At 37.0% G+C, this 18353-nt stretch overlaps 1 protein-coding gene across 1 annotated transcript in view; it reads left to right on the plus strand.

The window, feature by feature from the left end:
* Window positions 1-18353, plus strand: part of LOC150082954 (putative ATP-dependent RNA helicase TDRD12) — a 180325-nt gene that overhangs the window by 23103 nt on the left and 138869 nt on the right. Inside the window, exons 3-4 of the mRNA XM_090378334.1 lie at window positions 5916-6281; window positions 12449-12694. Coding sequence (XP_090234460.1) covers window positions 5916-6281; window positions 12449-12694 — 612 coding nt within the window. The remainder of the gene's footprint in view (window positions 1-5915; window positions 6282-12448; window positions 12695-18353) is intronic.

The raw sequence follows: 18353 nt of genomic DNA on the forward strand, positions 1-18353 counted from the left end.
CAGCTTTATTCTTGGCTGAAGTGACAACAGAACCATCTGGTTTGGACAGAGGTGGGAGCAGAGAAGGGCAAAAGTTGCGGCCAATAGCTTTGGCAAGAGACCAGAATGCTTGGCTACCATTAGGGCAAGAAGCAAGTTTTCTACTCTTAGCCTGTTCAAACTCTAGGTTGGACCGATTAATAACTGATTTACAATTGTTGCGAGCTTTGGTGTAGGCAGAAAATGAAACTGAAGAATTAGAAAGAAGCCAATTACAATATGTGACATTCTTCTCTTGAACAGCCTTAGCACATTTATTGGAAAACCAAGGTTTAGTTAAAGGACGAGATTTTAAAGTGGAGTGTGGGATAAAGGATTCCATTGCTGCAAGAATAATTTCACTCACACGATCTGAGCAAAAGTTGACATCAGAAGTTTTGAAACAGTAATCTGACCAAGGAAAAGAAGAAAAGAAGTCTCGCAGGTCATCACATTTTGCATTCTTGTAATGCCAAACAACACGAGGTTGGGAATAGCCATGAGATAGAGGTTCCATTGGAGAAGTGACAATCACCAAGTTGTGATCTGAAGTGCCTAAAGGAACCCTCACTTCGACCGTGTACTTAGAAGGGTTGTTTGTGAGAAAAAGATCAAGCGTATTGGCTGTATGATTAGGATTGTCCGGTATTCTTGTAGGTAAATGAACAATCTGTGCTAGGTCAATAGTAATTGCAATAGTCTCAGCATCGAGACCTGCTGGGTCAGTGTGACTAGAAAATGGAAGCCAGCTGGAGTTGTGAACATTAAAATCACCAAAGAAAATTACCTCACTGTTAGGAAAGTTGGACTGGAGAAAGTCAAGTTGCAAAGAGAGGAAGTCAAAGAGCTCCAAGTGATTAGTGGAGTTGGGAGAACGGTAGAGACAACAGATGAATTTGACACAATGAGGTAGAGAGATTTTAAGCCAGAGAAGATCAAAGAGAGGAGATTCCAAATTGCCAAGTCTCTGACAGGGAATATCAGAACGGACATATGCACAAGTACCACCTTTGAGGCGAAAGGAATCATACAGCGAATAATTTGGGCATCTGAGATGAGCAGTAGGTGAATCAACCGATAACTGAGATTCTGTCAGAAAAAGTAGATAGGGTGTGGCAGACTGCAAGTGGAAATGGACATCGTTGAGATTAGAATTGAGACCACGTATATTTGTGAAATGAATTAGGAAGTGCTTGGGCGGTTTAGATCTTTTCGCAGATAAGTTTGCTCTATTAGTTGGACACTTCATGGTGTATTCAATAGTAAGAAAAAGTGAGTGGGACATGCTGTATGAAGTAATGAAATTTTTGGATATGGTGTACACGTAAGAATATACCCAGATCCTTGACATAACGTGGCCTCGACAATGCTTCCCGCATACACACTACTCGGACTCCCTCCAGTCACTATCTGGCAGAGTAGAGGTAGCAAGATTATACACTAGCTGATCCGGAAGCCTCCTAGAGAGTTAACAATAAGTTCGGTCTGGTGTACTAACTAGCGGCCAGCCTGCGAACACCGTTTTAGAGCCATACCCTCGATATGTAAGGAATATTGGATCTCGCCACGATGTTCATCATAACCTCAAAAGTCATCAATCATACTGCATGATGGGAGAGATAGGGAAGGGTTGACCGGAACTTAGCTCTAGAGACTAAACATGGGTTCCACCACTTCAAGCCTCCAATAAGTAAAGTGGTGGTATTTCACCGGTTGATGAGAGTCATCTACCACCTAGTACTGCCTGGTAACATAGAGGGGCGCCACACCTCGTGTTGGTTCACACCTGGTGGTCACCCACCATGTACTTGTGCATGGAGGTTATACCCAGGATTACTAACAGTCCCACCATCGTGAAGGTGCAAGCCGAGGATTTGGCTGTCACAGACTGTCCGGACTTCGCTGAACTTGGTTCCACTTGACTTGAGTGTCACCCGAATATCAGTTCCATCAGTGTTTTAGAGTCCCAGGTAGCAAGTACAGCTTGTCTGGCATATCTGAGAGAATGTCTGTGACAACCTCAAGGACCAAAATCAAGAAGGTCTAATTATTAGGACTGTTAAATCACTACTGACAATCAGATCAAGAGTATTACTCCCTCTAGTTGCCTCCCAATCATGCTGATGTAGAAAACAATCATCCAATGAATCCACAAAAGTTTTGCTAATGTGTGAGTGACCAACCCACAAGTTCCAGTCAATATTTGGAGAGTTGAAATCCCCCATTATAAAACATTCTGATTTGCTGGCCCACTCTATTTCTCTGCACAATTGCTCATTATACTCATCAGATTCATTAGGCCAATAACACACACTTACTCATTTTTCCTTTCCCAGTGCTTATGTCACACCAAACAGACTCAAGTTGCATTGTCCACCAACATCAATTGGATGCACTTCCTTGGATTTTGTGTTTCTTAACTAATATCATAACCCCTCCTCCCTTCCTGTCTTGTCTATTCTTTCTGTACACATTGTACTCCCCAAATTCCAATTCTGCAATGCTTATGTCTGTGTGACACCATGTTTCTGGTATCACTAGCACTTCAAGCTCATCAGATTTATTAACTATACTCCTAGCATTGGTGTACATGCAAGTATACATGCACCTGTTCCTACTCTTAGTTATCCTAACACAGCCCATGTATTTACTTGTTCCAGTATGACTCCCAGCAGTCCTGGAAATCTCCATTACCTTGCTTTCCAGGCTGCTGTTCATTCTAATAGAAGCAGTGCAAGAATCACTTTTGCCTCTGCCTGCGGCCACTATTAACCTTTAAGTCTGCGTATTCTCCCCAAGTTACAGTTTTCTGACCCACCTAACACTGCCTCGATAGCATCAGTAAATATTCTTGTACTCTTTCTGTTTAAGTGTACCCCATCCCTGTAGAAGCAATCTCTCCTGTCAACAAGCACAGACCAGGCTGTGCTTTTTTTTTTTTTTTTACCTTTTCAGTACACTTCTACATGTGTTACATTTGTTGCCTGAAGAATGTCTAGTCGATACTCGATTTCACTCCATGTTTACTCCAACATCTCTTCAGTAACCGTCATGAAAGCATCTGTTATCCTCGCCTTTAAAATTTCAGTATTACGAACTGGAGTCGAATACACTTTGTCCTTAATATACCCCTATAAAAAAAAGTTAAGAGTGATATGGTCCGGTGAATGGGCTTCCATGGTGTTGAACCATCCCTCCCAATCCATCGGTTAGGAAACTTGGCATCCAGGAACTCACGAACAACTAAACTCCAGTGTGGCGGTGCACCATCTTTTTGGAAAATTACCCATGGCTGAAACTCTTCTGAGGTGCAACATATTGCTCCCACATGTCCAAGTAAACATTTGCTGAAATGGTGGCTCTGCAAAAAAAGTGGTTCCAATAACCTTGTTGTGCATTAGGCCGCACCAAACTTTTACTTTAGGACTGTCCTCTCTTTCTCAAAAACAACACGTGAGTTCTCTGAACCCCAAATATGGGCATTGTGTCGATTTACTTTCCCCGAGGTGTGGAGCTTAGCCTCATCAGAAAAACAAACAAATTTAAGGTAATCATTGTTTTCATCAACTCGCTGCAGAATCTTTGTAGCAAAAGCGGCATGTCGGGGACGATCATCTTGCTCCTAGGCTTGATATGCATATAAACAAAGCCGTTTGTGAAAAATTTTAACCACTGTCCTGTGAAGTATGCCAAGTTCCCTTGAGGCACGACAAGTTGACTTCCGAAGACTGCATTCAAAAGCATCACGCACAGGATCAACAGTCTCTTCACTCATACTAGGCCTACCAGTTCTTTTAAGGTCCCCAACACTGCCAGTCTCTTTAAACTTTGCATACCAACTTCTGATGTTTTTAACATCTGGCGGACCTCTCCCATACTCTCTTCTAAAGTTTTGCTGAACTGTAACTGGCAATTTTGTTTCATGAAACCACAAAACACTGAGCTTTCTCCTTCATTGATGCCATTTTGATACTGACGATTGCAGCGATGTATGCATTGTAGCAGTTGCAGCGCTAACTAGATCGTCCACTGATTATGCAACTGTACGTGCAAAAAAACTTTAAGCATTGGCCTTCGTTATGAGACAAGGTGCAAGTTTTTATCTCACATAGTTTTTAAGTTATAATTTTTCGTAATCAGTGAAAGACTTTATGCTTGCCCTGTTTATATATCTCTTTTAATGAACCAAAAAGTTAACTTACTTTGAACCTGGCTTTAACCTTTTCTAGAGTACATCTTTATTGATACATGTTTCTTTTATGAGTCCTGGAGTATGTTTCAAATAACGATTTGAGTTGTGTTACAAATCTTCCACCAAGTGTTGTGATTGCTTATCTGAGCTTTTAAGAATATGATTATTAATCATATTTAGTGGTCATGTTAACTCAAATTCACTTCAGCTCTGGCTAATCAGCTATATAGTTATTGGGGAAGGAAAAGATTAGACATGCTAAGCTAAGGGTGTAGAACTCTTAGCTAATAGTAAAAGGATAGGAATTAACCACATACTTGATATCTAAATATTTTGCATCTGCTTTCATATGTGAAGAAACTTTTAAACTTGAAATTTACCAGTTGCCTTGCAAATACTAACTGGGAGTTGAATTATTTTATGATAAAAGAAAAGGAACTAAAGGTAAAATTATTACAATTAAAGTTGAGCAAGGAACTGATGAAATCAATCTAATTATGTTGAAAGAAGCATCAAGAAGGCATCAGAACTTTAGTTATTATAATGAAAGCATCTTTGGATGCTTTCATTATAATAGTGGAAAGAGTGGAAATGTGAAATTGTCACTGTTGTTCACAAAGGTGGCTCAAAGGTAAGTATTGACCTGTAATTTTGACATGCCTGGGAACCTTATGGAGACCTTAGTTAAGGATGCAATACAGGATCATCTGGACAGAATGAGATTTATATGTGAATTACAGCATAGATTTGTTAAGGGTAGCTCATGCCTGACTGATCCAAATAGCTACTATGAAGTTGTTACTGAAGAGTTGGTTTCAAAGAACATTTTACATCATTTACTTAGATTTAAATAAATTTTTTGATATAGTCCCTCATGAACAGTGCATCAATTAGAGCGCTGCATCATCCTGCAGGTTTGTTGTTGCAGAATAACAGTTAACTTACCTTTGTGGATAATGGAATGATTGTGAGTCATTATAAATGGTCACTCATGTCTTGGATGTCATGAGTGTAGTCCCACAAAGTTTGGTGCTGGCCTTTTACAGCTTCTGATATTTATTAATGATATTTATGTAGGTATTTCAAATTGAACGTCTAACTTTGCTGATGATAAAAAGGTAGACAGGGTGGTTATTGACTGTAATGACATGCTACTTCCACAAGACCTAGTAGTTAGTGGTATGCTATTTCAACAAGGCCTAGGTAAATTATTTGGATGAGTTGCAATAAAAAGGAGTAACTGGCCTGGTATGATATTCTCTGAACAGTGCAGACAAGATACAGGTGCCTTGACAATTTTTTGGGTTCTGTCAGTGATATATAGAAACTTTGCAGTAGAGAAAAACAGATTATTATTCCATTATATAACAGTGATTTCATATAATATTGCACATAGATTTGGAAACCTCATTTTAGAAAAGATGCTTATATTTTGCTTATACTATTTCAGTGAACATTGATCAGATTTTCAGTGTTTGTACTTTTGAATTATCTTGTATTATCAGATTGTTAAAACTGTCATGTGTTGAGTGAGTGCTTACCATGAATTGCTCTATATTATATATCTTTTATTTTACGTTTAGTTGTTTTCCTTTCTCAAGTAGTATGCTATTTATCTTGTTTATTTTTGTATTATATTTTCAAGAAAAGTTTAATATTATATTACATGTGTGCATATACAAAATGGAAGTTCTTTTTGTTTTAGGATGAAACACTTGGTTGTAAAGAAGTCTGTCCCTTTCTGAAGGCATTTGGACACTGTCGATATCAGTCTTGCCTCTTTCGCCACTCAGTGTCACTGAAATGTGATCAACCAGTGGGAATCCCATTTGAGGGCGATGTTCGAATAATTGTGACTCATGTACTAGATGCTTCTCATTACTTTGCCCGTATCATTGAGCATACTGATAATGTGGGTACTGTAACTCGTTATGACAGCCGATACCTTGAAGTACAGCTAAAAGTAAATAGTTACTATAATGCAAAAAAAAATCACTCTCAACATACTCTGCCCTGCAAAGATGACATATGTGCTCTAAGTTGGCGTGGTAACACTTTCCATCGTGTCAGGGTAAAGATATCATAGCATTTAATAATTAAAATGTGATTCCTGCAATATAAAAATTACTTTTCATGTATAAGGAAAATTAATATTTTTTATATTATGGAAAATTTATTGTTTAATTATTATGCATTAATTGCACAATGCAGTTAAATTTGAGGACTTGCTTTGTGTTGCTTTTTCTGTGAAGTACTTTCAGATATGGATTTTATGTAGCTTGATTTGGGAATTTTTTGGTGCAATAATGGCTAAACTAGCAATATTCCAGAATATAAAAATTAGTTGAGCATATTTCAAAAGTTAACTTTTCTGTTTTGTAAGTTGAAAAAAACTGTAATTTCTCAGAGGATAAAACCTTATTACCATATGTAAATAGGATTTTCAGTACTTCAGTCATCTTTAACATGTGCACAATATTTCCTTGTCAGTTCTTCTTGGCTTTAGATAAAATTCCAAATAACACTAGCTGATTTTTACCTCCAAGAACTTAAATGCTGTTTTTAACCAATTTTATATGCATAGATTTCGAAAATCACCATGATAGGTTCACATCACATCACAGTTATTAAATATAGAGGGAGTTATGTTTTACCAAAGTATGCCAATTTTGCATAATCTAGCCAGTAATGTATGACATATTGATTTATTTTAACAGATATAAGCTAATTCTCTTAATTTTAGCAATTGATTCTGGCCTCGGTTTTCTTGTGATAAACATAATCAGACCTATGGTTCTTAGGTTCAAATTCCGATGCAACAATTTACAATTTGCACAGAGCACACAGCATTTTTTGGTGAGGATTTTTGTTGGCTGTGCCAAGGTTTTCCAAATATTAACTAATTGTGAAATGTTCTCAGGGTTGTAAATCAGTCTTCCAGAGTGAAATGAGTAGAGAACATATAATATTTTTTTACACTTGAATTATATGTATATATCCCATTATTTTAACATTAAACGTTGGTACATATTGTGATGTAGACGTGATAGAGACTTTTTATGTTGATTTTTGGAATCAGCGCGTTTATTTCCTCCAGAATCTAACATTTTCATTGTGGTGGTATGGCAAAATATATGTTCTATTGGCTAATGTAATCTCTGACGGAATTCTTCATGTGTGCAGAGAAAATATAGAGAGCAAAGGAGAAAAAAGATACACACCTGGTGAATAGAAAAAATCCAATTATTTTTCTTTGATTTATTTTATTGTATTCTTAGAAATCAATAGATAATATTCCAATATATATTTAAAATTACAACTTAATGAATGACATCATCTGGTACCATAATATTGGACTAATTAAAAATTAGCTACACAAACTACAATAACACATATATAGTCTTAAAAGTAACAAGTCTTTTTTTTTTTTTTTTTTTACATAACAATGGAGCTAGCATGTTAACTTGTTCAGTCAAAATGGAGCAGTATTACATTATTAAATTTTATGTTAAGCTTGGAATATTCTAAACTTTTCAGCCTTTTATTTTATTTTATTTTATTTTATTTTATTTTATTTTTTATGAATACCCCAAACATTGAGAGGTATTAGAACCTCAGTACTTAGTAATGTGCATGGGATGAAGATTGAGACGATGGAAGAGGATATTTCTTGACATTAGACTTGAACTTCTGTAGACTGTAATTTTCAGGAAATACATGTGAAGCAAGGTTGTTCCAGAGAACGAAGTTGAATGAATAAATGAGAAAGATGAAAAGTTGGTTCTGTGAGTTTGAAGTTGGACAGTGAAAGAATGTTGACTGGTTGTGGCACATGTTTGGACTGCTTTGGAAGATAAATCAGGAGTTAAAAGAAGCCAGTTCAGAAGAACAGTGCCTGTGGATCTATAGAACAGGCATGCAGCAGAAATAGAACATCTATGAGACAGAGAGTGGAGAGACTCAGAGATGAGTCATTAATTAATCTAAATGTCCTCTTTTGAATGGAATCTAGAAGCCTGAAAGAGGTTTTGGGGGAACTGCCCCAGATGTGGGAACAATATTCCATGGTACGCCGGATTTGTGATTTGTACAGAGTGAATAGCTGCTTGGAAGAAAAGTAAAGCCGAGAGAAAAAGAGAAAACCCAGTTTTTTAGATGCAGGGGAAGCTATATTTGTAATGTGCTAAGAGAGATTAGAAGTCAGGATAATCCCAATAGAAACACGAGGTGCTAGAGTCCTGAAAGTCCTTCATTGTCATAGTGTTCAGCACTGCCTACGATTCGGTTTGGATATCCTCTATGCTGTCAAATCTTTGACCCTTAAGCTTGATTTTCATTCTTGGGAAGAGGAAGAAGTCGCAGGGGCCAAAGTCAGGAAAATAAGGGGAGTGGGGGATGATTGTCATACTGTTGGATGCCAAAAACTGTACCACAGCAAGAGATGTGTGGGCTGGCACATTGTCATGATTAAAGACCCAGTTCTTTATGTGTCACTTCTCTGGACGTTTCCTCCTGACGGCTTCTCTCAACCACCTCCAGATGTTGCAGTAGAACTTTGAATTGACGGTCTGGCCAGGAGGGATGAATTCCTTATGGATAATCTCATCAGTGTCCAAAAAACAGATCAGCATGGACTTCACATTGCTCCTCACTTTCAGGCTTTCTTTGGTCAGGGCGAAGATGGGCTCTTCCACCGAGATGATTGTTACTTGGTTTATGGGTCATATCCATATACCCAACTCTACTCACCAGTGGCGACTGCAGAAAGGAATTTTGATCACTCCTAGCCTGTTCTTGAAGATCTGCTAACTTCCATGTGATGCCACTTTTGGTCTTCACTTTTGGAATTCTTTTTGCGAGATATAAGACAGGACTGAGTTTTAAAAAGATTGAAATCAACCAAGTTACCTTTTCCCCACTGGAGAATTACCTGGAAGTCAGTATTTAAGGAAATGGTTGTGGATATTCAAAAAGTTGAAGCTGTTGTTGAAGGGTAAGGGTTCTCAAACTGGAAAGTGGAATGCAATGTGTTATCATCAGCAAAACTAGGGATAGGATTTCCATTCAGTGGAAGCAGGTCATTAATATATAAGAGGGAAAGAGAGAGAAAGAACTGAACCTTGGGGAACATCAGTATTAATGGAGAAGTTAAAAGACGGAGAGCCATCTTCCGTCAACTGCAGAGAGAAAACTGGATATCCAATTACAAAAAACAGTTGGCAAACCATAAGATGGAAGCTTATTTAGAAAACCTTTATTCCAAATGCAATCAAAAGCCTTTGAAATGTCAAGAGCAATTTTTAGTTTCACCAAACTTTTCCATTGAATTCGTCCATAGATGAGTCGCAAGCCAGAATATCACCAGTGGAATCATATGGGCGATCATAGATCAGATGGAAGTTTTCTAGATAGTTTTAAGTGTTGGCGGTTAATTGATTTCTCCATTACTTTAGAAAGAGTAGAAGTGAGTGCAATGGGATGGTAATTAGATGGGAAGGATTTCTCACCCTTTTTAGGAACTGGCTGGATATGAGCAAAATTCCAAGTAGAGGGAAAAACACCTTTGGAATAACAAAGTGAAAAGAAACAACACAGAACAGGAGTAAGTTCAGGAGCACAGGTTTTGAAAACAAGTGGAGAATTACCATCAGGACCTGGAGCTTTCTAAGCATCAAAATTCGTCAAAATCCTTTTGACGGTAGATAACAGGAGGCATTGAACGGAATGTACCGGGAATGGTGGGAGGTGGTTTACCAAGATCATCAATACACGAGTTGGAAGAAAAATAAGATGCAAGCAGGTCAGCTTTATCTTTGGCTGAAGAGGCAATAGAACAATCTGGTTTGGACAGAAGTGGGATTAGAGATGGCCAATAGCTTTGGCAAGAGACCAGAATGCTCGGCTACCATTAGGGCAAGAAGCAAGTTTTCTACTCTTAGCCTGTTCAAACTCTAGTTTGGACTGATTAATAACTGCTTTACAACTGTTGTGAGCTTTGGTGTAGGCAGAAAATGAAACTGAAGATTTGCAAACAAGCCAGTTACGATATGCAATATTCTTCTCTTGAACAGCATTAGCACATTTATAGAAAAAACCAATGTTTAGATAAAGGAAGAGATTTTAAGGTGGAGTGTGGAATAAAGGATTCCAACCCTACAAGAATAATTTCTCTGACACGATCTGAGCAAATGTTGACATCAGAAGTTTTGAAACAATAATCTGACCAAGAAAAAGAAATCTCACAGATCATCCCATTTTGCATTCTTGTAATGCAAACAACATGAGGGAATGGCCATGACAGAGAGGCTCCATTGGAGAAGAGACCATTATTGAGTTGTGATCTGAGGTGCCTAGAGGACCACTCACCTCGACTGTGTACTTAGAAGAGTTGTTTGTGAAAAAAAGATCAAGCTTATTGGCTGTGTGGTTGGTATTGTCTGGTAGGAAGATGAACAATCTGTATGAGGTCATTAGTAATTGCAAAAGCCTCAGCATCTCAGCCAGCTGGGTCATGTGACTAGAAAATGGAAGCCAGCTGGAGTTGTGAACATTAAAATCACCAAAGAAAATTACCTCACTGTTAGGAAAGTTGGACTGGATCAAGTTTCAAAGAGTTCCAAGTGATTAGTGGAGTTGGGAGAATGAGAGAGGCAACAGATGAATTTGACAGAATGTGATAGAGAGAGATTTTGAGCCACAGAAGATTGAAAAGAGGAGATTCCAAATTGCTGATTCTCTGACATTGAATATCAGAATGGACATATGCACAAGTACCGCCTTTGAAGCTAAAGGAATCATACAGCAAATAATTATTTGGACAACTGAGATGAGCAGTGGTTGAATCAATGGATAACTGGGATTCTGTGAAGAGAAAGTATATGGAGTTTGACAGACTGTAAGTGGAAATGAATATAATTGTGATTAGAACTGAGACCATGTATATTTGTGAAATGAAGAAGGAAGGGTTTGGGAGATTTAGATATTTTTGCAGATAAGGTTTTTCTATTAGTTTGACAATTTTTTATGGTGTTCAGTAGTAAGAAAAGGTGGGGTGGGGGGATATGCTATATGAAGTAATGAAATTTTTAGATATGTCATACACATGGTAAAAGTAACCTAGCTCCTTAACATAACATGGCTTTAATATCCCCTCCGCACACATACACTGGTTTTGGCGCATTATAGCCTTAGTTGCTAATGTGCCAATAAAATCCAAACCAAACCCCGACATACACACTACATGAACTCCCTATCTGGCAGAGTAGAGGCAGCAAGATTATACACTAGCTGCTCTGGAACCCTCATGGGTTCTGTCTGGTGGACTCTCTAACAGACAGCCTGCAAAACATAGCTTGATGTTTTAGAGCTACCCTCAAATATAAGGAAGATTGGATCTTGCCATGATGTCCATCATAACTGAAAAGACATCAATCATACTGCATGATGGAAGACGGTTTTCCAGAGCTTTTCTCTGGTGACTAAACGTGGGTTCCACCACTTCAAGCCTCCAATAAGCAAAGTGGTGGTATTGCACCAGTTGATGATCGTCATCTACCACCTAGAATTGCCGGGTAACGTGGAGGTGTGTCATTCCTCATGTGGTGAGGGTGCCACACCTCAACCTCTACTTATCTGGGTGGTACCAATATTAGTAGTGAAAGTACCGACCATCCTTAAAAGATTGGAACAAGGATCACATTGATGCATGTATTGCGCATGCGCGCGTGCACACACACACACACACACACACACACACACACACACACACACACACACACACACACACACACACACACACACACACACACACACACTATTTAGTTGTAAGCACAGGATACTAAAACCCCTGCATAAGCAAATGATGTTTGGGGGGGGAGTTATAGCCAATTCTGAGTGTTTCAGCCTGCACAACATACAAATCAACACACTCACTAATACATGGTAAACACTGTACAGTATGAACTTAGCTCTAAGCACATTATAGCCTTAGTTGCTAATGTGCCAATAAAATCCAATCCAATCCAAACTTATGTATAAATAATAGTAACAACCACTACCAGTTCATTTCATTGATATATAAATTAAAATAGCTTATTTGTCCTTCAGAAATGAGAAGAGTGGACTTTAATAATAGCCTAAATTTTTTTATGATGACAATATGCTCCTGTGCATATTGTCATCAATTCAAATTTGTAATTTGAATTTTTTGTTGTGAATTTTTTTTATCTTTTTTTAAAGGTAATAGAGGTAGGAAAAACAGACAGACCAAGGAAAGTACGTGTCTTCTTCTTGGATGAAGGGTGGAATGAATTAGTGGATCCATGTCAGTTGCTTTCTCTGCCATCAGAATTAGCATCTTTGCCTTTCCATGCTGTGGAAGTGTATGCATGTAAAGTACAGCCTGTCGATTGCTGTTATGAATGGCCTCCACAAGCAAACAGTTTTGTTCATGAGCTCATTGGAAATAAAGAGCTTGTTGGAGAGGTAATAACTTATATTATATTAATGTTTGTTTCATTCTAATGGATGGATAAAATTTAACTGGAGTTGAGTTTAAATAGTTGAAAAGAATTTATGCTATTAAGGTATTTGTTAATTTTTCATCATTAGTCATCTCGTCTCATCAATGTTCTTAACTAAATAGTTGCACTTCTTAAACTTTTGCTTTAACCAGTTATACTTTAGAATGGAAATCATAATTATTCAGCAGTTTAGGATCTACTGAATAATTATATGTCTGAATACTCATTTTTAGTCAAGTTAGAATATATGCATAAGGTGCCTATTGTCTTCACCATGTCTGTCCACATGTAACAGCTCAATTCCAATGGGCAGATTTTGTGAAATTTTATATTTGGTTCATATAGAAAGATTTGTTGAGCCACTCCAAATTTCATTAAAATTGTAGAAATTGAAATCTGTCAATTATTATTTTTTTTATTTTATTTCCATACAGAGTGTGTGTAAAAAAGAAATTCATATTTAAATGTGGTTTTAATGCAATATTGTTATCTTTAAACAGTCCACGCAATTTTCTTCTGGATGGGCTGATTTTATTTTGTTATAAATCACGAATTAATGCTATTTGCTAATGTGTTCAAAATGTAATGTACTGTGTATATTAATTAACTTGCATACCTTTAATATCTGTGACAGCTTGTGGGCAGGTTTATGCAACCACCAGTTAATTTTTATATTAAATGAAATTGGTATGTAATTATAAGTTATTTTAATTTCTTACTTCTTGAAATCTGCTATAAAGTAACATTACCTCTGACTATAGACATAACACACTGACATTTTGCATGTAACAATCTAATTTTGAGATCCACTCTGTTGGTGTAGCTGTTGTGGGGACCTTATATTCAATTCTATTTCCATGCACATGCAGGATTCCAGTTAAACTGGCATATTCCAAAGAATTTTCAATTGCTCCTCAGATTTCTATTTTAGCATATACTTCAGTTTTGTGTACTACTTTTGTCACTTGGAAATAACAACAATACTCCTTTGTAAAAACCAGTTCTTTGTACAGTAACCTCTATAAAATCTGGCAAAAAAAAAAAAAATAAAATAAATAAAATAAAATACAGTCGGTCCTCGTATAACACGTGTTTACATTACACGAATTCGATCATACACGATTTATAAATAGGGGAACGTTATCTTATATAACACGAACCGAATTCGCTTATACACGATTCGCCTTTGTGTTTACAAGAAATGGCAGTCGAACGCGGAATCACCCCAACCGAACGCAACACGATAGGAATGAAGAAGATTCTGAAAATGTATTTATATGTTTTATATCAGTGAAGGGGAAACACATTTCACCATAGTAACGTAAAAACCAACACAATTCCAGCTATTGATATAATCGCAAATGCAATTAGATGGCGTTTACTACCAGTTTATAACAGATTCCACTAGCAGAAACGAAACTGGAAATTGTTTTTATTGTTTTATGGTAGTAACCTCCAGAAATGTGCTTTAGTAAAATGTGGGGTGTTAATAGTGTATCTCGGCCTTCACGGTGTTGTTTATTCAGTTGCTATACGCGTGCAGCTTTGTTTATGTGTATTAAGCGTGCCTCCTCGTTTTGTAATTGCGCTTTATTCCCTTAAAAATGAGTAAAATACTTTAAAAGGTGTTAAAAGGAAGCGTCCTGGCGAAGACACTGCAGATTCAGAGAGAGAGAGAGAGAAAAAAAGCAATATCGATAAACAGAGGCAGACTGGGTCAAAAATTCTTACCCGGGAAAATTTATAGTGGCCTCATACTACGGTTTATGGCCAAAATCACACCGGCCTCCGGCCCACCGGGATTTCCCGGGTAAGGCTTATGGCCAGTCCGCCTCTGTCGATAGAGAAAAAAATATTAAATTGTGAAACGCTTTGAGCGAAATGAAAGACCATGTGATATTGCACGTGCTACAGACCTAAATGAGGCAACGCCGAGAATTACAAAGAATACGGAGAAAATAAAAACACATAGCGGGAACAACTCAAAGTGTAATTAAAATCCATTAGATTAAGACACAAGGAATTGGAAGAGATGGAACGGCTGTCTGTTTGGATAGAAAATCAAGCAAAAAACAAGTTTACTTATGATAGAAGCAAAAGCATTAGCAATATTTTATTACGTAATAGTCGTAATAAAATACATAAGCATTTTATTACGACTTACGTATTATAATTTATGCTTACGTATTATAAAATACGTAAGTATTTTATTACGACTATTTTATTTAATATAATAAATTTTTTACGAATGAAATACGTATTTATTCGTAAAAAATAGTTTTTTAGTATTAAAAAATACTAAAAATACTTTATTATAATATAATAAATAATAAAAAATATTTATTTTTTATTATTTATTATATTATAATAAAAAATATATTATATTTTTTATTACATATTTTATAACGATTAAAATTACTCGACTATTTATTGTGTTTGGTAATGTTTTGGTTCCAAATGTGTGTTCAATCTTGGGTGGTCGGCACCTAACCCCACTTTTCCCATAGGGCCTGTTGTTTATATTGCACGATTTTGCATTGCACGAGGGTTTCTAGGAACACAACTATTGTGCTATACGAGGACAGACTGTATCAGCATTTTACGATCCAGAAATATTAAGAAAGCAATCCAGCACTCGTAAAAACAACTGCATTTGTCTTTAAGAATCCATGCAAAAACATTCTGTTGTGTCCTTCAATTTATAGCATTAGTAGAGGAATATGATGCAAGAAAGCAAGCTTATACAGCATCAGCAAAAAAAAAAAAAAAAAAATATCCCATTTCACCCATCCATTCACTCCAAAAGTTTGTCCACTTCTTCCTCGAATTTATTTAAGCTATCAGCTTCCACAATGACAGATGGAAGTTTGTTCCACCCGCTGGCTAAAGGCAAATATCTACACATCTGTTCTACAACTGGCTTTCCTCAATTTGAATTTATTGTCCCTCAAGTGTCACATCAGCATTGAGTTGGCCAAACCATTCAAGGCTTTATAATGGCAACTCTCAGTTTACAAACATTCAGTTTATGAACGTTCACTATAATGAATATCACAATTCATTCAAAATGCCAAATGTATAGTGAACATAATTGTAAGATTTAAATAAACTTTTAAAAAATGTATTCATTGCAATAATTATCAGGAAATTGTTGAACTGGGCAATAAAATTGAACACGACCTTGATGTGACTGATGCGAGAGAGCTTTGGACTTGCATTTTGAGAAAATAATTGAAATAGAGACACATCTAAATTCTGAAGTAACCGAAAAACCTGATATTCCACAACCTCCCAAAACATTTACAAGGCAGAAAATGGCTGCAGCTTTTAAATCAATTTCTGAGGGGTTCACAATCTTTGAAGAAGAAGATGCAAAGAATTGCAAAAGTGAAATATGGAAAGAATTGCAAAAGTGAAAAGAGGCATTAATGACTGTCTAGCATGCTATAGTGAGATTTTTAAATAAAAAAAAAAAAAGAAACACTGTGAAATCTATAAAAACATAATTTGAAAAGTCGAAACCCAGCTGTTTCTTCATTATCAGACGCTGTTTAAATTTACCTCATACGCACCTAGTGTCACTTATGTGGAAAATATTGAACTCTGATGAAGATATTGACGAATAATAGTTGAATACATATGTATGTATGTACAGTACATATAGTAGTAGTAGTAGTAGTAGTGGCATGTGATGCAAGAAAGCAAATGTATGAGCTTATCCAGCATCAGCCAAAAAAAAAAAAAAAAAAAAAAAATCACACCATTCCCTCCAAATGCCTGTCCAGTTCCTCCTTAAATTTATTCAACCTATCAACTTCCACAATGACAGATGGAAGTTTGTTCCAGCAATTAACCACCCGCTGGCTAAAGGCAAATTTCCGCACATCTATTCTACATCTGTCCTTTCGTAATTTGAATTTATGCCCCCGTAGGTTCGTAATCTGAACAAGTGGAAGGATCCCATCAGAATTCAGCGTGCTCAACCCATTCAAGGCCTTATATACCTCAATCAGATCACCGCGCAGGTGCCTAGTCTCCAGCCACTGCAATTTGCAGAACTTAAGCCTCTCTTGATAAGAGGATCCCTTCATTCCCCTCACCAATCTTGTTGCCCTTCTCTGTACACGCTCAAGTAAATCTACATCCTTCCTAAAATGAGGCCTCCAGACCTGTACGCAGTACTCAAGGTGTGGCCCGACCATTGCCTTATACAGAGGGATAATCACCTCCTTTTCCCTGCTATCAAAATTCCTATATATCATTGACAAAACCCCATGACCTGCCCTGGCAGCCTGTTTGCATTGCTCAGAAAACTTCATATCTGACTGCACAATTACTCCCAGGTCTTTTTCATTTTCTACCACCTTAAGTGTAGTACCACACAGTTGGTATGTTTCTCTGGGGTTACTTCTACCCATATGCAGTACTTTGCATTTGTCAAGGTTAAACTTCAGTTGCCACTTCTTAGCCCATCTGCCCAAATTATCTAGATCCTGTTGCAGTAGCACACTGCCATTACTGTCATTAACAACCCTGCCAACCTTTGTATCATCTGCAAACTTCGACATTAAGCCTGATATACCTTCATCAATATCATTGATAAATATACAAAACAACAGTGGTCCTAACACCGAACCCTGTGGGACTCCACTAATAACATTAGTCCAAGAAGAGCAGCACCCATTGATTACCACCCTCTGTCTTCTCGCACTTAACCATCCTTTTATCCATTGTAGCAACTTACCCCTAATACCATTCTGCTCCAATTTGTACAATAGTCTTCCATGCGCAACAGTGTCAAAAGCTTTCCTGAAATCCAAATATATGATATCAAAATTATTTTTTGCATCCAGTTCCTTTGTAACCACATCATAATATCCTATCAAATTTGTCAGACAAGACTTTCCCTTAACAAACCCATGCTGTGTCTGAATTATTGCTGCAGTCCTGTCTAGATGATCCTGCAATGCATCTTTAACCAGTGACTCCATTATTTTACCCAGAACAGAAGTTAAACTAACTGGTCTGTAATTCCTCGTGTCACCCTTCGATCCCCCTTTGTGAATTGGAGATACATTTGCACATCTCCAGTCCGTGGGAACCCCCCCTGAGTCCAAGGATGCTCTCATAATTATGGCTAAGGGTTTGCTTAGTTGCTTTGCTGCCTCCTTTAATATAACTGGATAGATCCCATCCACCCCAGGTGCTTTTCTTACGTTTAACTTCAACAATTTCTCTTCCACTTTGCTCTCAGTTATTATGTTAGTGCTTATTTTCTTTATTTCTATTTTGTAACTCTGTTTTTAATTAAAATTAACAAGTATGATATCTTGTTTTTTTTTATTATTTTCTTATTTTATTTTATGTTACATACTGTATAACCATAATGCATACATACATTGTAATAAAACGTATTGTATAGACCATTCGAGTTTAGTACATGGTTTTAATGCTTTAAAATGGCTTCTAACATACACAATATGTATCGTAAAAGCTGAGGAATGAAAGATTCACATAACGAACAACATATTGGAATGGAACTCATTCATAAACCAAGAGTTGGCTGTACACCTCGATCAGATCACTTTGCAGATGCCTAGTCTCCAGATGCTGCAATTTGC

Source organism: Mastigoproctus giganteus, chromosome 7 (genome assembly GCF_048544385.1).
Source record: "Mastigoproctus giganteus isolate SK-2022 chromosome 7, ASM4854438v1, whole genome shotgun sequence".
NCBI classification, from domain to species: Eukaryota; Metazoa; Arthropoda; class Arachnida; order Uropygi; family Thelyphonidae; genus Mastigoproctus; species Mastigoproctus giganteus.